We start from the raw sequence: 26,270 nt of genomic DNA, 5'->3' as shown, positions 1-26,270 counted from the left end.
GGCTACGGGGATAGGGCGGAGGAGTGGGACTAGCTGGATTGCTTATGCGTAGAGTTGGCGTGGACTTGATGGGCCGAATGGCTTCCTTCCGTGTTGTAACCGATGATTCTATGATTATCAAAATGCCCTCAATTGAAGGGAAAATTATGTATTTTTTTCCTATATACTACAAAAGAACAATTACTATTTTACGTATCAGTCCTGTTCAAATAATGATTCCCTGTAACATTTTCCATTAAGTGTCTCTATAGAGTACTCTGATCTAGTCACTGAATAATTTACTTGGTCTCAGTGAGTAGACTGGTAGGTTAGAAAATTATTAAACAAGGCTTGCCAAGTTGAGTAGTGATTTTTTTTCCTATGCAAAGTTAGATAGAAACATTCTGGCTTTGCAATTGCTGGGAAGGCCTTGGCGGAGGAGAGTGGAGGACAAATCTGGGGCAGAGCAGAACTTCTGCCCGCTCATTGCGGAACCTATAAAGTCCCAGGGTCAGAGCCATTTAAATGTGTTGGGTGTATGCCCATGCTGTTAGTAGTGAAACAAAGGTGTCCACTTGAGCGAGAAATTGGAGAGGAAGAATTTTGCTGCAGCACCTTGACACAGCATTGGAGGGCCCACAGGACTCTGGGAAGGAAGGCCAAAATTTTAAACATGCTCCTGCTTCATTTTCTACTAGTTTCAGCAAAGCAATCAATTGCTCTCATGACTATTAGAGGCAAACCTACACATGGAACATCACAATTTAGATTGTAACAGTTACTCTGGAAAATATCACCTGTAACTAAGTGTTGGTGATAGGTGCAACGGTTAAACTAGTACCAATGTCCATATTGCATGCATCAGAACAAAATCCACATCAGTCAGTCACATGGCACAATTTCAAATCCACTGTAAAGCTTTGGTTACACTATGCAGTGTAAAACCAGTTTTCTCTCATTTGTCATTGGAATTTTGCAATGAATTATCTTCATTTTCACTTCTATATATGATGAAAAACCACATCCCCATTCAAAATGGGGACCAAAAAGATCAGGATATCAATGACAGTATCACTACTTACAAATTGTATAAAACCCCTGGATCGTTAGGTTGATCTTCATATCGGTATACCAATAGACTACAATTGCATTAGAACTTTATGGCCTCAGTGTGGGTTTCAGGTCAGTGAAGTGCCCTTGTTATGGCAGGACTATTGCGTCAGGGAAGTCAGTAATGAGGGGTCATCAATTTAAAATGGTCATTAAGATTGAGGAGAGAGATTCGGAAACATTTTTTTTTAAAGACAGACTTATTCCACACTGCTTTCCCACAGGGAGTAGTTGAGGCAGAGACCAGGGCATCTTTTACGGAAAGAGCAGATAAACTTTTGAAATAGAGGAAGATACAGGTCTAAGAGGAGAAAGCAGGGCAGTGGGATTAGTTTTGGATTATTCTAGCAAAGAGCTGAAACAGACATACAGATTGGTGCCATAGTCAGTAGTGTAGACGGGGGCATAAAATTACAAAGAATCACAGAATGGTTACACAGCACAGGAGGTCATTCGGCCCGTCAAACCCATGCCGGCTCTCTGCAAGAGTAATCCAGCTAGTCCCACTCCTCCGCCCTTTCCCCGTAGCCCTGCAAATTTTTTGCCTTCAAGTACTTATCCAATTCCCTTTTGAAAGCCACGATTGAATCTGCTGCCACCACCCACTCAGGCAGTGTATTCCAGATCATAACCATTTGCTGCGTAAAAATGATTTTCCTCATGTGGCCTTTGGTTCTTTTGCAAATCACCTTAAATCTGCGTCCTCCGATTCTTCACCATTCTGCCAATGGGAACAATTTCTCTACCTACTCGGTCTAGGCCCCTCATGATTTTGAACAGCTCTATCGAATCTCCTTTCAACCTTCTCTGCTCTAAGGAGAGCAACCCCAGCTTCTCCAGTCTATCCATGTAACTGAAGTGCTTCATCCCTGGAATCATTCTAGTAAATCTTTTCTGCACCCTCTCTAAGGCCTTCACATTCTTCCTAATGTGCGGTGTCCAGAACCGACACAATACTCCAGTTGTGGTCGAACCAGTGTTTTATAAAGATTCATCATGACTTCCTTGCTTTTGTACTCCATGCCTCTATTTATAAAGCCCAGGATCCCGTATGTTTTTTTAAAAACGCTTTCTCAACCTGCCCTGCTACCTTCAACATCCTGTGCACATATACCCCCAGGTCCCTCTGTTCCTAACCCCCCTTTAGAATTGTACAATTTAATTTATATTGCCTCTCCTCATTCTTCCTGTAAAAAAAAGTATCACTTCACACTTCTCGGTGTTAAATTTCATCTACCACGTGACCGCCCATTCCACCAGCATGTCTATATCCTCTTGAAGTTTATCTCTATCCTCCTCAGTGTTCACTACACTTCCAAGTTTTGAGACATCTGCAAATTTGGAAATTGTGCCCTGTACACCCAAGTCCAAGTAATTTAATATATATCAAGAAAAGTAGTGGTCCTAGTACCGACCCCTGGGGACCACCACTGTATACCTTCCTCCAGTCCAAAATACAACCTTTCACCACTACTCTCTGTTTCCTGTCACTTAGCCAATTTTGTATCCATGCTGCCACTGCCCCTTTTATTCCATGGGCTTCAACTTTGCTGACAAGTCTATTATGTTGCATTTTATCAAACGCCTTTTGGAAGTCCATATATACCACATCAACCGCATTGCCCTCATCAACCCTGTTACATCAAAAAACTCTATCAGGTTAGTTAAACATGATTGGCCTTTAATAAATCCGTGCTGACTTTCCTTAATTAATCCACACTTGTCCAAGTGACTGCTAATTCTGTCCCGGGTTATCGTTTCTAAAAGTTTCCCCACTACCAAGGTTAAACTGACTGGCCTGTAGTTGCTGGGTTTATCCTTATACCCTTTTTTGAACAAGGATGTAATATTTGCACTTCTCCAGTCCTCTGGCACCAACCCCATATTAAAGGATGCTTGGAAGATTATGGCCAGTACCTGTGCAATTTCCACCCTTACTTCCCTCAGCAACCTAGGATGCATCCCATCTGGGCCTGCCTTTCTAGTATCTCCTCTATCAATTTTTAGCCCATCCAGTATCTCAACCACCTCCACTTTTACTGTGACACTGATGGATTAAGTGAGTGGGCAAAACTGTGGCAGGTGGATTTCAATGCAGTTAAGTGTGAGGTCATCCATTTTGGACCAATAAAGGATAGATCCAAGTATTTTTTTAAATGGTGAAAAGTTAGGAACAGTGGAGGCCCTAAGAGCTTTAGGGATCAATGTACAAAGATCACTAAAATGTAGTAGTCAAGTACAAAAAATAATCTAAAAGGCTAATGTGATGTTAGCCTTTACAAGTAAAAGGCTAGAATATAAAGGGGAGGAAGTTTTGCTACAGCTATACAAAGTCCTGGTTAGGCCACACCTGGAATACTGTGTAGAGTCCTGGGAACCGCACCTTAGAAAAGATATTTGGCCTTGGAAGGAGTGCAGCACAGAATCATCAGAATGTTACCAGGGCTCCAAAGGTTAGATTATGAGAGATTACATAAACTACTGGACTTGTATCTCCTGGAATATAGATGGGTAAGGGGTGATTTGATTGAGGCTTTTAGGATTTTGGAAGGAATTGATAAGGTAAGAGAGAGAAACTTTCTCCACAGGTGGGGGAGTCTAGGAGAAGGGGACATAACCTTAAAATCAGAGCCAGGCCATTCAGAAGAGAAGTTAGGAAATACTTCTTCACAAAGGGAGGAGAAGTGTGGAACACTCTCCCACAAAAAGTAGTGAATGCAAGCTCAAGTAGTCATTTTAAATCTGAGATCAAAAGATCTTTGCTAGCCAAAGGTAGTATTAAGGGATTTTGGAGCCAAGGAGGGTGGATGGAGTTAGGATACAGATCAGCCATGATCTCACTGAATGGCAGAACTGGCTTGAGGGGCTGAATGGCCTGCTCCTGTTCCTATGTCACTATGGGAAGAATGGCAACTTGTACGATTATATCGTAAAATGGGATGGAAATACAGGCATAGATCTTGGACAAACAAATCCATCCACTGCTACGATTTTTAACATCCAAAAAGGTTGGGGGGGTGGGGGGGGGGGGGGGAGAATCATGTGATGGGATAACCAACAGAAGAATTTAAAATTATAAAATCTTACCTCTAAAGTGAAGTTTTCAATAGCTTGTATTTCTTTTTGTAAACTTCAAACATATTCTTGGATCAGTGGATGATTTAACAGTACTTTTGCTGTATATGTGAACTGTCTCCTTTGTAAATCTCAATACAATAGCAATAAATTGCAACTTTTGAATCCTGATTTCTGCAAACAATCCCTGTAAGAGAGTTGTATTTTCCAAAATGTGTAAATCTAGTCACTTTCAAGCATTCCTATTGATACTATTTTTCCACAGTTATTGAAATTTTAGAAGTAACTCAGAAAAGATATCTACTATATATGTAGAATGTTCCAGTTAGCATACTATAAATTATAGTCTGTTATCCAGATGAATTATATCACTGTTGCATGTCTCTGAATGCCACATCACATCACTGAATACTGAAATTCCAAAAAATGGTAAGCAGAAAATGTAATTTTTACATTTTTAAAAGCCAACAGTATAAAGCAACAGAGAAACAGGACAGTGTTTAAAGTTAAAATCCAGTCTGTGGTGAGATTACATACAGAAATCATTCAACTTTCAACTGTTAAGACATAGTGGAATCGTACCTTTCGGTCTTTCAAAGCACAGTCAACTGTAAAAGGAAGGAACGTGTCCCATTTTATGCCATTCTAACTTGTTTTTGCTATTATTTCTTCGGAACGCCCTTTGACGCCATGCAGGGTGTAGGGAATGCATACGTCCTCAGCTTCTTTCAGTTCATGGTTATGTGGATGAAGGTGAACAATATTGCTCAAGAGTTCTTGATTGTCACGTGTTAAGTTCTGACTGTAGACATTTCTACCGTGCAACCGATTGCAGTCTGAAGGACCAGCTTATTTGAGGCTCTCGCTATACATCCCAGTTCTTGTATATTTTCAGCATAAAAATAATTACATCTGGAGGAGAAAGATCAGTAAATGCTGTTTCTTTGCAAATATATTGTGCTACAGATGTCATTCTCGGCCCTATTTTTAAGTTGGAAGGTTTTAAGATACTTTAGATAGTTTTGTGATGCTAACATTGTGTAGTTACCACTGAGCTAACTGCACCTATATTTGACTCCAACAGTAAGTTAAAACACCCAATCGGCTGAAATCAGCAACAATCCCTGCTAAATGAGCATAAAATGAGGTTTGCATCACTTATAATGAACATAGTGATAAGCCTGTCACCAGAGTTGATTGGAAAATGGCACACAATGATAAATAATACAGGAAACCTTGTTTCACTAAGCAGGAGATAGAAATGGTAGCAGAGGGCACAAAAGAATGGATAGCTGCTATTTCTGGCACACTGGTGAATTTATCCAACTTCAGGAGAGATGACACAGAATAACACCATGGCTCTGAAATTCCACTGGATGTCTAATCAGTGTCTCACCCTAACTCTGGTAGAACCCCAGGGCAACGTTTTCAGCCATTTATGCTATTTCTCTTGGGGGTTCTGTTGATCTCCCACCAGTAACGGCAGGAGACTGGTAGAACCCTGTAGAATTTCAGGGTCAATATCTCTATGATTGCCTCAGATGAAATTGAATCCTCCACTGAGGCAGCTCAAGCCAATTTTTGTCCAAACAGCCAGACTTCCAAGAGTGCCAGTTGATCCCTTCATTGCATCAAAATATATATTCTTATATAGGCATGATTCTTTCCTCCAGTAGCGATGCAAAATAGAAGAATCACAACTGTCAGTCAGAAACATGCAAACATTTGGTGAGAAATAGCATGATGGTCACATGAGTAAAACATAAATACATGCAGTAGGAAGATGGAAACAACGCAATTTATGACAACAAATAATTTGGCACTATCATTCTGGTGAATCATTGCTAGACATTCTCCAAGGTTTATACGTCCGTCTACAGTGAGGCACTCAAAACGGCATATAATACTCCAAAAAGTTCAAACTGGCTGATCAGTTCCTAACCAGCGCATATACTGTTGACTCCCAATCCAATACCGCTTACTGGTTCTCAGGGCTCCCAGTCCTCATCTGTTAAATTCTCGGAGGTCACACATTGGCATCTCCCACACCCAACCTAATCAGTTCTCCTAAACTGAATGCATTAGGGTTTCCCAACAAAGACGGTTGAAAGTAGAAACATCTTGCTCGTAGTATTCAAATCTTGTTCCATACAATAAGACATTCCAACCTGTATCGGTTCACATCCAGCCCATACCTTGAGATATACTAGCCTGCCTATCAATTCTTAGCTAGAGTGTTAGTCCCAATTAAATCAGTTCACAGCCACTTCATGTTGGGTGCCTGAACAAGTGGAAAACTAAAATGAATGCATCTACAAGAGATAGTTGTATAATGATTTCAAAATGTGTTACATGCCTACTTGGCAGATAAGTTGAACATCAGCTCATCACTGTTTTTTTAAAAATTAAGAACGACAGTATACTTTGACCACTGAAGGTGTATTAGTAGATCATCAGAATTTGACTCCTAACACTCAATAGCACTCTAACACAAGGGAGGATTACATCTCAACATTTCTCATGTTTTTTTTCAAAATGCCATAAAGTTAATATACTAAACAAGCTTCAATGGGCCAAACAACATTTTCACATCCCTGACTTTTCTTATGTCTCAATTATTGTTGGGTAGGAAGGTGGGTTAGAACACCATCCATTCATTTCTGAAACCTTGGTGGAATCAAGTTGAGACCAATGATACAAAAGCCACCCAAAATCATAAAAATGTCAATGTAGGAGGCCACTTGTCTAGGTCGGTCCTAGGCCTAATCCCCATTTCCTACTTTTTCACCCTGAACCCTCCAACATTTTTCCAGTGTTTCTATTGCCCATTTAAATGTGATTACTCAAACAAACAGTCAATACATTCTATTAAAAAAAATTTCTAACCTCCCCTCCCCTTATATCCCTTGCTGTACAATCTACTCGGGCACAAGATCCAAATATCTTAATTATGTCTTTATCCATACTAGTTCTAGTTCCTCAAGTCCCGAATCCTAACTATATCCTCTCATGTCTGGTATCATCCCGGTAAATCTACATTGCATCTTTTCTCTAACAGGCGCTCAAATCTGCACAATACTCCAACTTGAGTCTAACAAAAATCTTGTACAGGTTCATCATCACCTCTTTACCTTTGTATTCAATGCTCCCATATATAAAACCAGAATCCCATTTACTCTGACAGCTTCTTCCATCTGCAATCTTACTTTTAAACTGGTGTGTTTGCACCTCCAGATGGCTCTGTTCCTGCACTCCAATGAGAATTTTATCATTTAAGGTATATTTCCATTCTATGTTCTTTTTCCCACTTTGTCTACTTTGAATGGCATTTACAACAAATCTGCCCACTCTGCTGAACCATCAATGTATTCTTACAGTTCCTCACACTTTTTACTTTCCATGCCCCTAATTTAATGTAGTCATCAAATTTTGATATTTCCTGTATATTCATGTTAATCTACGTCAACAAGAGGTCCTTACACAGATCTCTAGGGGCTTGCCACTACCTATATCTAGCCGATCACAAGATGAGGAAGGTCATTCGGCCTATCTTAATTCATCCATCATGAGATCTTAATGTCTTCCCATTATAGCATCCAATTGTTTCTTAAATGATTCCAGTGTTTTTGCCTCCATTACTCCAACTGGAAGTTTATTCCACATGACCAACAAAAGCAAATTATCTGGTCATTTATTTCATTGCTATTTGCGAATTGGCTGCCATGTTTGCCTACAGAACAGTGACTACACCTCAAAAATAATTCATTGGCTGTAAAGTGCTTTGACACGTCCAGAGGATGTGAATACGAGAACAACTGAAACACTTAGCTGACATGAAGTAACACTTGTCATAATACAAAGTAATGCAACATAATTTCAAAAATACAGAAAAACTCAAGTTAAATCAGAATAAAAATTGTTTAAAAAGTCTTGTTTATAAGAACACAGGATGAAAATAAAACCTAAAAAGTGCTAGGCAATTATTAAAGTCTTACATATCCAATGGATGAGCTCAAGTCTTCACTTTGCTCCCATTTGTAGTAGTCAGTTTCTCTATTAACTGGTGTTTCTTCAGCACTGAGCTCAAAACCCTAAACTTTCCTGTTCAACACTTTCTTTTAGCTTATCTGCCTCCTCAATTAAGTGGTCAAAAGTCTTATAAAATTGACAAACATCCGTATGGCTTACATCATCTGTCAGCGATTCTTTATAGTCTTCAACTGACTGTGTATCCAACGATGTTTCTTTATTGACAGAAATCAGAGACATTTATACTATTTTCTTCTGGACTTTTCAAATCTTCCTGGTCATTGTCAACAAATTCAAGTGAACTTTCTTTAGCACTCCACTTTCCCATTGATGAACTACAAATTTCTTGTTTTACAGAAGTTTTTGTATCTGTGGTGATATAAGTATCACCTCTTTCAGTGCCTGAACATATCATCTGGCTTCCTGTCTTCTCTGATTCTTCAGCATCACTTCTACAAGAAGTTTTAAGAGATTCACTATTTCCTCCCATTTTATTTACATTTAAAACAACTTCCTCTGTGTCTTCACCTGATTTTTTGCTGCCTTCAAGTACATTAATAAGCTTCATTTGGAGGTTTTGTGAAATACACTTTTTCTCACAGGAAGCATTATACCGATTAAACACTGAAAATTCTGATGCTAATCCTGAACCATCTGTATTCTCCACTTCATACAATTGATTGTGGTTTTCCACTGGTGCCTCTTCTATTGCCCCTGCAGCAGAAACAGCTTCCTTCCCAAAATCTTAAGCGTCACTGACCACCAACCACTTTACGTCTCGACTTGTCTGTAGATTTTACTGCTCTATCACGTGATACTTCTTTACGGTCAGTAAGCTCTTTGCAATCATGTAGTGCTTTGTGTTCACTTGCAACAGTATTAGATCCTTCCACGTTAACACACCTGCTGCATTAGTATACAGAAGAGTGGTTAATATGACAGCATATTTGAAGTGAAAAACAAGTAGTCAATGACTCTGTGCTAACATATAGATCAAAATCAATGTTTAATGCTCACTATATAGGTATTTTTGAGGCTATGAATAAGTTAAAGATAATGGTGTTTCAGTGGCTATTATATAGTCTTGACTTTCAAAAGGAGTTTGATAAAGTACTTTGTGAGTGGCAGAAATGTGAGGATAATCAAATTAGAGAAGGTGGGAGAATCAAACTGACTAAATAGGAAAAAAATGCTAAGCTACAAATGAGCATATCCAAGTTGAAATGAGTAATGGATCAACCCTTGCTTCATAACATACAATTACATCAGAGGGGAAAGTGGAAGACATGGAGCAAGAAAAAGCCATCAGTGCATCAAGCACAGACCATTTACAATCTATTTTATCATGGATTCTACCCACCTATTTAATCTCCTGGGGGAAATTCTGAAAGAATCAATGTAACCCAACAGTGCTGAAAATCTAGAAAGTAGGGCAAACTCAAAGGCTTTGAGCAAAGCAGATGGGCTAGGTGGAGAGCAGAGATATTGTGAATACATGAATTCCAAAAAAGATATACCAAGTTTGGAGCATATTAGATGTGTATATGTATTTGATAGACCCAACTTCCAAATCAAACGGCAAATTTTCCTGAAACGCCATTTACTTTAGCTATCCTCACCTGAACTGATACCCCTAGCTCTAGAATTGTGTGCACTGCAGAAACAAAACAAACCTCAATGTAAAGCTTCCTTTAGTTTGAGGTAGAAAAGTCTCAAACTACATAAATCGCTCTTCATAGCTGAGTCTAATGTTGTAGCTTTCTGCTAAACTCTTTTGAAATAGGGGACCAAAATTGGGCACAAGACTTCTCAGAGTCACACCAAGGCCATGTAAATTTTAAAAATCACCTTTGATCTATTCATTATACCCTTTGCTATGCCATCCAAAACGTTGTTTGCTTTATCATTGGGAAACACTGGACTGATGGTGTTAATGATCTTTCACCAATATTCCAAGGTCAGTCTCTTACTATGGAACATTATTTTTTCTTTTGACTCCTCTGTCCTTGCAAATTACCATTCCATCTTCAACCTCCCTTGCCTATCCAAAGTGTTGTTCCTTCCAAAATCCGTGCCCATCTTTCCTGCAATTCCACATTTGAACCTCTCCAATCTGTTTTCTATCCCTGCCACATCACTGAATCGCCCCTAATCAAAATCACAAAAAACATCATCTGCGACTGTGGCCATGGTGCACTATCCCTCCTCACCCTTCTTTACCTGTCTGCAGCCTTTGACACCATCTTCCTCCAACACCTCTCTTCCGTTGTCCAGCTGAGTGGGACTACCCTCGCCGGGTTCCACTCCTACCTATCCAATCATAGCCAGAGAATCATCTGCAATGGCTTCTTTTCCTGCCCCCGCAGTTACCTCTGGAGTCCCCCAACAATCTATCCTTGGCCTCCTCCTATTTCTCATCTACATGCTGCCCCTCAGCGACATCATCCAAAGACGTCAGGTTCCACATGTACGCTGGCAATACCCAGTTTACCTCACCACACCTCTCTTGACCCCTCCACTGCCTCTGTGTTGTCAGACAGCTAATTCAACATCCAGTCTTGGATCCAAAATTTCCTCCAATTAAACACAGGGAAGATCGAAGTCTGTGGCGGGGTCGAAAACTCCGTTCCCTAGCCACCAATTCCATCTCCCTCCCTGGCCACTGTCTGAGGCTGAACTCGACTGTTCGCAATCTCAGCGTCCTATGTGACCCTGTGCTGAGCTTCCAACCCCATTTCCTCTCCATCACAAAAAGCACCTTCATATCACCTGTCTCCACCTCCTGCTGAAACCCTCACCCGTACTTTTGTTACCAATAGATTTGACTATTATAAATGCTCTCCTGGCTAGCCTCCTATCTTGCAAACTCCATAAACTTGAGCTCATCCAAAAGTCTGCAGCCCGTATTCTAATTCGCACCAAGTCCCGTTCACCCGTCAACCCTGTGCTGATGACCTACACTGGCTCCCGGACTACCAATGCCTCAATTTTAAAATTCTCATCTTGGTGTTCAAGTCCCTCCATGACCTCGCCCCTCCCTATCTCTAACCCCCTTCGGCACAACCCTCAGAACGCTGCATTCCTCCAACAATGGCCTCTTGTGCATCCCCCCCACTTCCTTTGCCCCACCATTGGTGGCTGTGCCTTCAACCATCTAGGCCCCAAGCTCTGGAATTCCTTCCCCAAACCTCTTCGCCTCTCCACCTCCTTTAAGACGCTGTTTAAAAGCTACCTCTTTGCTGAAGTGTTTTGTTACCTATCTTAATATCTCCTTCTTCGGCTCGTTGTCAATTTGTCTGATTACGCTCCTATGAAATGCCCAGAGATGTTTTACTATGTTAAAGGCACTATATAAACGCAAGTTGTTGTTTTGCATGTTCCTGTGTCTGCCACTTTTCTGTGCACACACCTCCAAATCCTTCTTAATTTGTACACACCAATTACAATTTGAAGTTGTCCTTAAAATTTAGAAACCGTCTGAGCTGATCCTAGTCTCAAAGTTATTTATGAAAATGAAAATGGCACACTAGAGACAGCACAAGTGTGAGAGAGAAACAAATGTAATTAGTATAGCACCTTTCGCATCCTCAGAACATCTCAAAGTGCTGCACAGCCAATTAATTATTTTTTTTTAGGTGCAGTCATGGATGACTAACCAGATAATCTGTTTTTGGTGTTATTGGTTGAAGTATCTTGTTCAGGACACCATCAACATTGTTTCAAGCAATTTTTCCAGTAGCAGTCCTTTTCTGAGCATAGGAATTACATGTTTGCTAATTGTCATGCAATACAACATTTTGAAGAGCCACTTGAAACTTATCATTGCAACACAAAGCCACGCCATTTAACTATGTTAAGTGCTATCCTGCATGCACCAATATAATTTTTTTTTAAACAAATTATGTTTTTTCATTCATTGAAGTAATTGTGTTTCTCAGCGCTTTCATTGGGCGATATTAACCAACCTACACCGGTACCCATGTTAAAATATTACTCACAAAATTATCAATCACAGCCAGTTTTTTGATTTTTTTAAAAATTCAATATGTGAGAGATTTTGTGCAGCGTCCTCTCTTAACAAGCATTTTCTCTATTCCAGGCTCTAATCAATCAATCTATGGTGATATCTTAGTAGATGAGAATTACACTTTACATGGAATACTATGATGTTCAAAAATGTTTCTGATCTGAACTTCATTAACACAAGGTCATTTTAAAATTAATTTTGTTCTTAGTAAAGCCATTTCAATAAACTATCCATGAGCTTTGTAACATTCTCAGGAAGCATCTAAATATCTTCAATCCCCCACAGCATTTTACATTAGCTACAATTCACTCTTTTGCAATAGCATACATGTCTCTTCATTGACCTTTAACAAACTGCACCACTGCCGTAAGCAGTCCAGTTACTGCACAATAGACCAGGCATTTTTTGATGACATATGAGCAAGGGCAAAGAATTAAAGCTGTAGTCTACCTCTGCTAACAGATCATCATATAATTTTATGAAGACCAACCTTAACCAACAAGCAATTTTTTTTTTTAAATAAAAAATTAGCTCATCAGTCTGCTTATTTGGCACTATTTTCAAAAAGTCTCAACAATATCCCTTTGAAGCGAAAACTTGGAACATGCTGTAATATTACATTTTACTAAAAGTAAAAATATTACAATTTTCCTCATTGGTAACATAGCTTAGTCTATAGGTACTGTACTCTACATGTTTATTTGATGCTGTAGGATAGTGAACAGTACAACCTCTGAAATGCATTCTAAAAAACACACTATATTCTTCATTAGGGCTTTAAAATATTAACTATTAATTACAAGTGGTTCATAACTTCCTTCTTAATAACCAGTCACAGTTTTGTTTTATTAGAAACACAAAACCTACCAGCTGCCTGAATGTTTAGCTTTAGAGATCTGTCAGGTGATCATTTTCCCATCAGATTCTACTACTGTCTGTTAAGGTTGAGCCCAAAATTCACTTGCATTGACAGTAAGTCACCGGCTCCAGTCCCAATGTTTATCAGATAGGAAATCTGACACAATGAATATTCAGTAAATATTCATGGATCAGCATCTTGTTTAAAATTAAATAGGGGACACTGAATAAGGAACTGTGGAATAGAATCTATCCTACATTTGAGTGGAATTTATCCTACATTCTAGGATTTTGAATTCAATTTGTCGCACTGGGTCTATTACAAGCAATAAAAATCAACTGGCTTAGTGAACTGCCTCTCTCTAGTGGCAAATGCCACTATAAAATTCAGAGTACAGGCAAATGAGCTATTCTTCTGCACCACCTGAGCACCAGCTTGAGTGAGGCAGAGGCCTAAGGGAAGGGCATCTATTTCAGACAAGTAATCTTGTAACATGGGGGAACTATTCAAGTGGGAGAAAATAAGCTACAAAACTTGGGTGGGGGGGGGGGGGGGGGGCGCGGGGAGGGGGGAGGAAAATGCAAGAATTTGTGCTACGAAGGTAGCCCCATACAATATTATCCACCTATTCTTTATCCTTTAATACCTTAGTTTGTTTTTCACTGTATTGTTCTAAAAAGGTAGAAATCTCTACACCCGGAATCATAGAATTTTACAGCAAAAAAGGCAATTTTTTTCCATCATGCCTCTGCCGGCTCTCTGAACAACCTACCCACTTAGTCCCTTTTTACCCATTACATTTTTCTTCAATTATTTATTCACTTAATTATTAAAAACTACAATGGTTACTGCTTCCACGATTGTTTCTAGTAAGGTTTTCAACTCACACCACCAGCGGAGCGCTCGTCAGATGCCTGCAGCTGGCCAGCTACATTCAATCGAGGTTGGAACGATTTTCAGGCCCAGGCTTCCAGACACCGGCTTAAGGTGGACGTGTGGCTGCTCATTCTTGGCTAGTTGGTTCTTATTTTGTTAGTGGAATATACTTCTCCTGAACTCTAATGATCTCCCCTTTAAATATTGCCCACTGTTATTCTGCTTCTTTGTCTATCAATATTTTTCACCAGTTTATCTTCCTTAGCTCCATCCTCATAGATGGCTTTTTTTCCAATCTATTAGTTTGATCTTTGAGAGCTATAGATAGTACAATTATCTTAAACCGTATTATATTATGACTACCATTCCAGAGAGGTTCTCCCACACTTATTTCTCTTTGTATGCTCTGGTTTATTTCCCATTATAGGTCTAGCAGTGCTTCCTACCTTGTTGGGCTTCTTACATATTGGGTCAGAAAGGAGTCTTATACACACTGTATAAACTCCATCCCCTTCTGTCCTTTCACTCCTTCTACCAGCCATTTTATTTGTGGGTAGTTGACATTTCCCATGATTACGATTGTACCTTTTACCCATTTCATATATTTGCCTACATATATTTCTCCTTCCACTTCCTTTCCACTATTTGGGTGTCTGTAGTGTATCCCCTAATGGTGTGATTGAGATAAAGGATAGGAAGGAGTCAATCAATATAGATTCTGTTTCTATCTTTGTTAGTTATGCCCTTTATTGCTACTGCCATTATGTTGTTTCTGATTAACACAGCTACCCACCACCCCTTGTTCCTTCCCTATCATTTCTAAATACATTGTAGCCTGCAATACTTAACTGCCAATTCTGTGTTGTCTGTAGTCATGTTTCAGTTATCTGTATTACATCTATTTCCTCACTATTATATCGAGTCTACAGCAAAAAAACAGGCCATTCGGTCTAACTGGTCAATGCCAGGGTTTATGCTCCACACATGCCTCCTCCCACCCTACTTCATCTGCCCCTATCAGGATACCCTTCCATTCCTTTCTCCCTCATGTGCTTATCTAGCCTCCCCTTAAATACATCGATGCTATTTGCCTCAACTACTCCTTGTGGTAGTGCATTCCATATTCTTACCACCCTTTGGGTAAATAAGTTTCTCCTGAATTCACTATTGGATTTATTAGCCACTTTTATATTTGTGACCTCAAGTTTTGGACTCCCCACAAAAGTGGAAACGTTTTCTCTATGTCTACCCTATCAAACCCTATTATCTTAAAGGCCTCTGTCGGGTCACCCCTCAGCCTTCTCAGTCTGTTCAGCTTTTCCTGATAAGGATATCCTCTTAGTTCTGGTATCATCTTGTGAACCTTTTTTGCACCCTCTCCAATGCCTCTATATCATTTCTATAATATGGAGACTAGAACTGTGCAGAATACACCAAGTGTGCTCTAACCACAGTTCTATACAAGTTTAACATAACTTCTTTGCTTTTCAATTCTATCCATCTAGAAATGAACCCCCGTGCTTGATTTGCCTTATTTTTAATATGGCTTTATTAACCTGCGTCACTACTTTCAGTGATTTGTGTATCTGTACTCCTAGATCCCTTTGCCCCTCTATACCATTTAGACTCTTATTATCCAAATAGTATGTGGCCTCCTTATTCTTCCGACCAAAATGCACCAACTCACTGACCTATATTGAAATTCTGCAAGTTTATTAACATCCTCTTGCATTTTGATGCATTCTTCCTTTGTATTATTAACTACACCCCCCAATTTGGTGTCTGCAAATTTTGAAATTGTACTTCCGATTCCCGAATCCAATCGTTAATGTAAATAGTGAACAACAGTGGTCCCAGCACCAATCCCTGTGGAACACACTTCCCACCTTTTGCCAATCTGAGTAGCTACCCTTAACCCCTTCTGTTTTCTAGCCAACTTGCTATCCACTCTGCTCCATGTCCCGACTCCACATGCTCTGACCTTAGTCATGAGTCTACAATGCGGTACCTTATCGAAGGCCTTTTGACAATCCAAATATATTACATCTACTGAATTACCTCGTCTATTCTTTCCGTTCCTTCTTCAAAGAATTCAATAAGATTGGTCAAGTGTTACTTTCCCTTCTGAAATTCATGCTGACTATTCTTTATTTTTATTACTTATTGCCTCCAATTTTCCTGTTTCGTTGATGATCTGCACATTGCAATACAGGCAATTTAATATGTTCTTATTTTTCATCAATCCGGCTTTATTTCTGTTAGGTATATTATTACTTATCATCACCATTATGCAAACAAAAAAGGTTACAAGAACATAAGAAATAGGAGTAGGAATAGGCCATATGGCCCCTCGAGCCTGCTTCGCCATTCGATAAGATCATGGCTGATCTTCGACCTCAACTACACTTTCCCGCCTGATCCCCATATCCCTTGATTCCCCTAGAGTCCAAAAATCCACATCTCTCAGCCTTGAATATACTCAACGACTCAGCATTAACAGGCCTTTGGGGCAGAGAATTCCAAAGATTCACAACCTTCTGAGTGGAGAAATTCCTCCTCATCTCAGTATTAAATAACTGCCCTCTTATCTTGAGACAATGCCCCTTAGTTCTGGACACTCCAGCCAGGGAAACAACCTCTCAGCATCTACCCTGTCAAGCCCCCTCAGAATATTATATGTTTCAATGAGATCACCTCTCATTCTTATGAATTCTAGAGAATATAGACCCATTTTACTCAATCCCTCATCATAGGACAACCCTCTCATCCCAGGAATCAATCTAGTGAACCTTCATTGGAGCACCTCTATGGCAAGTAAATCCTTCCTTAGATAAGGAGACCAAAACTGCACAGTATGCCAGGTGTGGTCTCACCAAAGCCCTGTACAATTGTACAAGACTTCCTTACTCTTGTACTCCAATGCCCCCTGCAATAAAGGCCTACATGCTATTTGCCTTCCTGCATTGCTTGCTGTACCTGCATGCTAACTTTGTGTTTCTTATACAAGGACACCCAAATCTCTCTGAACACCAACATTTAATAGTTTCTCACCATTTAAAAAATATTCTGTTTTTCTATTCTTCCTACCAGTGAATAACCTCACATTTCCCCACATTTTTCGCCATCTGCCACCTTCTTGCCCACTTAACCTGTCTATATCCCTTTGCAGACTCTGTGTCCTCCTCACAGCTTACTTTCCCTCCTAGCTTTGTAGTCAGCAAACTTGGATACATTGCACTCGGTACCTTCATCCAAGTCATTAATATAGCTTGTAAATAGCTGAGGCCCAAGTACTGATCCATGCGGCACCCCACTAGTTACAGCCTGTCAACCTGAAAATGACCCGTTTATTCCTACTCTGTTTTCTGTCCGTTAACCAATCCTCTATCCATGCTAATATGATACCCCCAAACCCATGATCCCTTACCTTGTGTAACAAACTTTTATGTTGCACCTTATCGAATGCCTTTTGGAAATCCAAATATACAACATCCACTGGTTCCCCTTTATCTACCCTGCTAGTTACATCCTCAAAAAATTAATAAAATTTGTCAAACACAATTTCCCTTTCATAAAACCATGTTGACTCTGCATAATCATGCTATGATTGTCTAAGTGCCTTGTTACCGCTTCCTTGACAATGGATTCCAGCATTTTCCTGCTGACTAATGTCAGGTTATCTTTATCTATCTGTACTCTGACCTTTGCACTCATTCCTTTTTCTTATCTTTAGGTAATTATTATATCCATCTCAACTCTCTCCTGGCCCCTCCCCCCACCCCATTACTCCCTTCTGTTTATTCTTTCTGCTAGGACCTTGTTCCCAGCCCAGTTCAGGTGCAGCCCACTTAAAATGTCACTTTCTGGTAATCAGCTATTGGCAAATTTCTGCAAGAGCTTCCCTACTGAAGGACTGCTGCACATTTATTCAGGTCACAAGCCTAGATTTTCTGATTGGCGTACCCTACTTAAAATAAGTGGATGAATATTGGCATTAAAATAACACCAATCAAGAAATCTAGAATGAGTCTTCTCTGCTATGATAGCCTCCAGATTTTAGCAAAAAGCTACTCTCTTAGTAAATCTTCTCTGCAGCCACGAAGTGTTACCAATCACCTGGTTTCTAGAATCAGAAATAATCCCACAATTCCACTGTGAAGATTGCAGTAAAAAATCAGTTTAAAAATTCTGCCACTGATTGATGTCACAGCATTTATATATTCAAAATACTTCATTTCCTGATTTTTCATACACATATTGGTTACAGACCTTTAATTTTCATCAAATTATCCATTTGCTTTTTAGCAAGATGAATTTCTTCCCATGAATTTGTAAATCAAGCAATTTTGTGATTATTTTACTTACACAATTTTACTATATATAGTCCTTCACAACAGAATTCACTCTTGGAGTCCATTTTCATTAATTTCTAAAATCTATTATAATTCACTTGCACTTAATCCCCAGTTACAATCATCTTGAATTCGCTACAAAATACTGTAAGTACAGCATTTTCCGATACACATTACATTAAAATCATTACATTACTTCCTTAACTTCAGTCATCACTATTCTATCCACTTTATTAGGGAATTTTAGTCATGCATGCTTCTTTTCTTAGATTTCCTTATTTATTCTAAATGAGTTTAGTAAATATATACAGTGAAACCTGTATAAATGGATACCCCCAAAATACAGACACCTGCAAAAAACGGACACTTATTGACAGTCCCAAATAACTTACATTGTAATAGATACAAGCTACACCTTGAAATCACAGACACTCGCAAATTACGAACTGCAGCCAGCCTTCAATGCACCAAATCAGTTTACAACTTAAAATACGGGACACGCAGGTAAGCACGAGGCGGCAGCAGCTTTTGTGAAATGGAGATCTCTTTACCCAGCATCTATAGCAGCAGAAAAACTACTCTCTCTGACTGAATGCTTGATAGAGCAATTTCTCTGCCGCTATGGATGCTGGGTAAAGAATTCCCCATTCCACAAAAGCCGTGAGAAACTGCACCAGGCAACATCACAGCTAACTCCACCAGGTTAGGTGCTGATGAGCTGCTTACAGCCCCTTAACCCTCTCTCCAGTACTTCAAACATTAGCAGCTAAAGCACACGGAGGGAGGGGATCCTGGACAGGGGTCTGCAGGATATTAATCCTCCCCAATTTGGCTTGGATCTCCCAGGCAACCCGGCCTTACTGCAGCCACCTCGCCCCATGCAGGCTGCTAATGTAGCAGATCCCAGGATCAGGACATCCCTCTCTCAATGGAATGGCCCCCGGGATGGCAATGAACTGGGAAATCCAACAAACCGAAAATGAATTGAAATCACATCCCACTGGTAGAGCTGCAGAATTAGGCACGATCCCAGGTGAGGGTGAAAAAAAAAAGGTAACACTGCAGGAGATACAACCAATCCCGGGATATTTGGCTCATCTGTTTACTGTACATACAATGACCAGTTTGAAAATAAGGACACCTGATGCAAGTCACTTAGGTGTCCATAATTTACAGGTTTCACTGTACATGTGTTAACGGCACCGCATGAAGTTAAGTGTGCTTGGGTACAGTGTTAAAATGTGTACTGAATGTATTAATGTAATGCACTAACTACCATGTCGCCCAAGGTACTTGTAACTTCGAAAAAGGTATCTTCATTATAGGATATTTAAACGGCTTCACCATACTACTGAATGCAAGTTTCTTGGCGGTATATTTTAAGTATGGCAACCAGTGCGCCCAAGTTAATTGGAAATTGATTTGAGGATTGTTTAGCAATTTAAAAATGGTTCAATACCTTCAAATACTATAGCTGCGTTGCTGAATTCATTCAAAATAATTTGTTTTGCAAGTAAGGCCTTTTAGAGTAACTCTGGCCCAGTAAAGTTTCCAATTTTACATATAATTTTTCTGTGTGTAAAACTTAAGACACTATTAAAATAGTGATGAGATTCTGGTATTCTGTTTGATCAAATTTTGGGGCAGAAATTGGCACTCTGCCAATTTTACTGGCATAAACAGGCACGAGGGTCAATTTCAAGGACCAACATACTGCACCCCAAGGGCACCTGAAAGATGTCCGACTCTATATTGGGTCAGGCCATTTTTCAGGTGTAAATATGTTAATGAAGGGCATGAAGTCTGTTTTAAGCCACCTTGCAGAAATTGGATTGCGATGAGCAGAGCAAGCAATGGGTTTAATTTGTTCTGGATTCTTTCAAAACACCATGCCATGTCGCCAGGAGAAGCAGAAGTGCTCCCTCGACCCCACACCCCCTCCTAGGACTTACCTTAGGGTTGCTGCTGGTGAGGCAAGCGGTCAAACATTCATCAGTTTAAAATGGGCAAGCCGCAGGTGGGGAAGTGACGGGCGCTTGCAGCTCCCTCACGTAAGCGAAACACAAAGCCCAATTTCAGGTCAATCTTGGGTCCCCGGGTTTAGGCGCGTGCTAACAGCACGCCACTGGTTATGTATGTTTGGAAATGGTCCATAAACAATTTTTACCCCGTTATGTCTAAATAGAAAAATTAAAAAGGGCCAAATTGGAGTATTAGCCAAGATACACAACGCAATTCTCAACAGCTTACAAAATACTATTTGTAGTGATTTATATATTTAAAAAAATTCTCCACCCCCTCCTTGATCCAGCACTGATCATTAACGAACTGAAGTGTGTCAGCATGTCGTGTAAGCACTAATCCACAAATAACCACGTGGAACTTTATAAGCAACCAAACATCTTTCAATACCACGTAAAGGGATCTTTAATTTTGATCTAAACTCAAGAACAGCGCTGCAGATTTAACTTGTATCCAATAGATGCTGCGTGCGTCAAATTTTTTAAAAACTTGATAAAAATATCACATTAATTTATCTTCTGGAGCCTATGGTATTAAATCTGTGTGCTAAACTTTAAAATCAGGATCTTATTGACATAATGTACAGACACAAGATATATGGATGAACAAATCTAAGCTCATCAACTGTTCTACCAACAAAAAGAAATTTGATAATATACCTAAAGCAGTACTTTTATAACCATACATTTTCCTCATTAACCAGACTGATGCTCTTTATTGCTAAACCCATTTCAAGGTGGCGAATTTTATAATACATTAATCCAGCTCATGCTGGACTGTATTCACTCCAGTTTTACTTGAGCAAAATCAAAGACTAGCATAATAAATGTTGTGATTTTGCATGAACCAAAATTGAATTCATTTTTGATGTGAGCTTCACATAATTAAGAACTCACCTGATTACTATAAATTTATAAAAAGAAAAATCTACTTTACATCTGTATTACAATGATAGTAACTTTTCACATTTCCATTTTGATTTGAATGCTAGCAGCAGTTTTTTTTTAAAGAAGGACTCACTACAGATGAATGCAATGTTACTCAACCTAAAAATTCAGTTTCTATCTGCCTTTGATTCAATGACCTCTTACAGGATTTGCTGACACACTTAGGTTCTTTAATGATCAGCAGTGCTGGATCAGGGAGGGGGGTGGAGAACTTTTAAAAATATATAAATCACTACAAATACATTGTGCCAGCGCCTCCTTTTTACCCATTAAGGACTGCCTCCAATGAGAATTTAATTCTCATTACTCATTACTTTAAATTATAACGTTTACAGTAATTCTAACTCATTACATCTATTAAATTGCTCATTGAAATCTACCTGTACTTGCAAAATAGCTTATTCTATCTTGACATGAAATGCCTCAATATACACAATCACATGTTCCAGCCGAAGGAAACAAGCCAAATAAAGATGAAATTTACTATAACAATTAATTTTATTGATTCTCTACAAATTAATTGTGTTCCCAGAGTAAAAGGTATATGTATCTTAATGTGGATTCTGACAGCCAGTTTGTTGCATCCAATGTGCTTACAGGTACTACTCAAATCACAGATTACACATTGAATTAATGGGTTTAATTTGCTGTGTACCTCAGTCACAATATTGTGAAATAAAGCCATTCAGAAAGTATACAAAACCAGAATGTTTCACAAACAAGTTTTATTATGCTCTGTACAAGTTATGTAAGACTACACAACCAACAGGTACAATTCAAATTATAAAGGCTGGGAACGCAAAGGTTACATGGATTAGAGCAAGTTTCTTCAAGCTATAGATTTTTAAAATTCCTATCTTAAACACTGTAATCAAAATCTGTCAAGGCCTTCACTCGCTGCCCATTCCCAGAAAATAAAAAAAAGTTAACTGTTCAGTTACTAGCAAAGGTCACGAGTGGAAGTCACTGTGTACTGTCAAGTAGCCAGTCAGTCAGCTGATGTGTCATGTCATTTGTCCCCACTCTGCAGAAACAAAAACATTTATAAAAAAGTGCTGTGAAAATGTAAAAAGCATCTGTTAACAAGGAATAAAAGTCTACAGGTACAGTACAAATTATGTTCCAGGAACTCCCCTGATGATGTAACTTTTTTTTAAGCTCTATATTCAAGACATTTAAGATGTACCTAGTATGATCAGAGTTCCCTATAAGGTTTTGGGTCTACAGGTAGGGCTGTTTATTTTGCCAGTCTTTTTCCCTGGAGAAAAAGGTTGAAAGCAAACAATTTTTTTTTACCAATTTAGTTCTGGGAATATTCATTAGTACATAGGCTAGCTCATAAAAGGTTGGGTTGGCAGTTTTGTTTTGTACCTGTATACAAAATGAGAAAAAGAGTTAAATGACACTATAAAAAGGCAAAGGACTTTGTTCTTAATGTGGTGAATTTTATTGTACGTTCTTGCACCACCGATGTGTTTAAAAAAAAATCACTAAAAAAATTTGCAAAGCAGTGGAACATGTAAAAACAAGACTAACTAATATGTGGAATTAGTCTGAAACCACTGCTAATTTTAGATGTTGGAAAAATCTAAGTATTCCTTCAAGCTTTATATTTTAAACAAAAAATACTGAGAAATAGTTCCGTTTTCAAACTAAACTACCAGGCAGCAAGGATGCTTATTGAGTTTATTCTAATCCTGTGTGTTAGTGGGTGGAGAATACAGCATAAATCTCCCCCTTCCCTTAAAGTAATTGGGGAAATTAAAAATTACATTTAATAAAATCAGTTGATGGGTTTTTGGAAGTATAGGAGAGTGATGGTCAGCAGATCACACCAATTGAGCAATTGGTTCACACACTCAGCCTTAAATACAGAAGAATCCTATCACCTTTATAAATTTTGAAAATAGTAATTTCAGAATGTCTTTAACGGCAGCATACTAAGTATGCTATGTAGAAACGATGATAAACTTTACAGCATTCAGTTTCAAATGCTAACTGAAGACACAAAATCTCTAAGTCACTGGCAGCTTGTCAAAAGAATACAAAAGAACCTAGAGTACAGCAAATGTATACCAATAATGGTTATTCAGTATAATACTTCTATAAACTAAATGTTCATATTTCAGTGTGATAAAAATTAATGTGTATTTATAGCCTCAACTGCAAGTTAAGAGTTTTGATGGCAGGACATAATTTTGCAACACCAAAGAGACATTAGTCATCATTAAAAATGATAAATCAAATTAATGGAAGACTTCAGACAAGATATGTATCTAGCAATATTTTTTTAAAAATTCAAATGATGCTCAGCGATAAGGGAAGATGCTGGGAAATTATTTTTTTTGTTTTACACCCAATTACAGCAATAAGAACTTCCAAGCTCAGATATGTATAAAGTAGAGATCATGTTGCATTACCCTAATAATGTGCCAAGATCAACTTCAGAGGAACATCCCCTACCATATACCAGTATATAATTTCTGCTGTCCCATTCTCTTCAACCTTACTCATAAAACGAACTTGGTGCATCTTAGCACCAAATTGGAGTTGCTTTGTGCTAGAAGTCCACCTAGATCTAAAACAAGAATGCCTGAACTAGATTCACTTAGGTCTCAATAGCCACAAGTGTTATTTTCTTTAATCCTGTTTGTCTGGGCTGAATGTCAACCTAGATGCAAAAGGTAATCACAAAATATTGTATCATTCAGTCCTGTAAATCAAGTTAGAAAAAAAGCTTACCTTTGCACAATCTTTTGTGAAACGTCTTAGTGTGTTCTCTGTCGTTTATGTGACTCTTCTCTTGGAGGATCAGCTAACATTACTTTGAGCTTGATACCATTAACAACCTTGCCATGCAAGGCTTCCATGGCATTAGTGGCACTGTGTCTTTCAGCATATTTAACATAGCCAATGTTACGGCCTGGTACCAAGTACACTTCAATTAGGTTCCCAAAACGACTAGGAAAAAACAGAATATTAGTATATGAAGTAAAATAAGCCTCAAATTCTTTTCTAAAAAATCATGTGTAAATATGCAGATGGTTTCCCTCAGCATACAAGATCAGCTCATTGTCAGACTAAAACTTTCTGTAATTTCATGCATTTATTACTAATTTAAATATTGCAAAGTTCAAATGCAATGTTTAGGGCAAGAGGTACTTAACCACAAAAGTGAGAACTGGAAAATACAAAAAGTAAAAAAAAGTGAAGCTTCTGAGAGATTAACTCAGGCATCGGCAAAAAGTATGGCAACAACGTAGAAAATACATACACCATTGATTTGGCTAAAGGTAAATGAGGTTTAAAAATGGTGTATTGGTAATTTTAACCATAGCTTTCCTGAGGAAACATATGAACAGGAGGTGGTCACCAAGTTCTCCACAATTTATTAGCCATGGCTGCTCCCTCTCCTCAATCCCAATTCTTGCTCCCCTTAATCCTCACTACTCTTTCTAACTCTATCTTAACCACTTTGCATTTATTGCTTTCTGGAACAGTGTTCCACAATCCCAACCTTTTGCATGAGCAAGTTATTCCTGGATTCATTTTTAACAGATACAGCTTGAATTATAAGACTGTACGTCCTCTCATTCTGGATTTCCCCCAGTGGAGGTAAGAGCAATTCCCTAGCTGACCCATCAACTCCCTTTCATTATTTTAAACATGTCAATCAAATGACCCTTTAACCTTATCTCCAGGAAATATAAACCAGTCTCTCATCGTGACTAACACCCTTCATCCACCATACCATCATGGCAACTTTTTTCAAGGCCAGAATAATCTTCCCGAGATTGAGAGCGCAACACGATATTCCAAATAAAGTCTTACCAGTACTCAAATTGTGAGTTAGCTTTTAATGATACAGGTACCTGAAGCCCTAAATCCTTTTGTTCATTTGCTCCAAGTGTTTCCTAATAAGATCCCATTTTGTACTTTTAAAACGTACCCACTCTCACTGCATCTACCACCATTCTACCCACTCGCTTAATCTGTCCTTTTCAATTTTCTACTTTCCTTCACAATTCATTACATTTTCTAACTTAGTACCATTTGCAAAAGGAAAAGGAGTAAGAAGTCTGAACATTGATCTTTTCAAACTAATAGTGAATTAAGCAGCAAATAGAGCACATTTAAACAAATTAAGACTTCAAAAGTCTAAAACAGTTCCTTACCAGAACAGGTCCTCCAATATATCAAGAGGCAGAACAGTTGGATTGAAGACCACAAAGAGTCTCTCTCTGACAGTGCTATCAGAAGCAGCAAAATTTTGAGATGCAGGTACAGAAAAGTCAACCTGCAACCGAGACATCTGAGCGTTACTGCTTCCTCCAAAACCCTGCAACAAATTTTAGTCACACATTATATTTTTGCTTTATTAATTTTTTTTCTACATAGTATTTTCATCACGCAGTCAAATGAATCTATACTTAATCTGCAGAACATACTGTATCTGCAACATATAAACTTTTGTTTAGCAAGTTCTACCTACCAAACTTCTTCAAATAAAAAAATCTTGGTAATACAGTCCCCACCACTTAAAACGCTCACGTTTACAACAGGTAGTCACATATCAAAAAGGTGATAAGCATTATCTATTTGCATTAATGTCAATTACAAAGTTGCCGGTTATGGCGTCTAAGTGCTCCATTTATTTCAGGCAGAAACAGCTGTTCAGGCTTTGTTAATTTACATCATGCTCTGCGAATTGTAGCTGGCATTTTCTGCATAATTAGCACAATGCTAAATCAGCCCAGAATGTACTGTTTCTTTAATTATGTTTGTTGCAAGCACCAAACAGCGGTTTGAGTTCAAGTAGAAAGCTCTGGCAGCTGTGGAAACATCCAGCTGGACTTTAAATGTCCTTCAGGCCAAAGTTTTACTTGTATATGTTTGAATTTTATCTACGCATAACTGAAGTAGTTCATGCTCTTAAATAATGGTATTGCTAATTTGTTTTTCCTCAATCTTATTAGATTTATATAAATCTACAT

At 38.7% G+C, this 26,270-nt stretch overlaps 1 protein-coding gene across 2 annotated transcripts in view; it reads right to left on the bottom strand.

Annotated features, from left to right (window-relative positions):
- rbm45 (RNA binding motif protein 45) overlaps window positions 1-26,270 on the bottom strand; it is a 60,670-nt gene that overhangs the window by 14,446 nt on the left and 19,954 nt on the right. The window contains exons 8-11 of one of the 2 annotated variants that reach the window (XR_010963438.1): window positions 25,452-25,615; window positions 24,019-24,237; window positions 4,747-5,076; window positions 4,177-4,351 (exon numbers count right to left, since the gene is read on the bottom strand). Coding sequence is in view for 1 of the 2 variants with exons in the window: in XM_067987619.1 (XP_067843720.1) it covers window positions 24,045-24,237; window positions 25,452-25,615 (357 nt within the window). In the remaining variant the exon portion in view is untranslated. Of the gene's footprint in view, window positions 1-4,176; window positions 4,352-4,746; window positions 5,077-21,986; window positions 22,301-24,018; window positions 24,238-25,451; window positions 25,616-26,270 lie in introns of those variants that run through there. The other variant, XM_067987619.1, reaches the window with a different exon arrangement.

This window comes from Heptranchias perlo, chromosome 7 (genome assembly GCF_035084215.1).
Source record: "Heptranchias perlo isolate sHepPer1 chromosome 7, sHepPer1.hap1, whole genome shotgun sequence".
Taxonomy (NCBI): Eukaryota; Metazoa; Chordata; class Chondrichthyes; order Hexanchiformes; family Hexanchidae; genus Heptranchias; species Heptranchias perlo.
The sequence above is the reverse complement of the archived record's forward strand: the minus strand, read 5'-3'. Positions and strand labels throughout refer to the sequence as shown.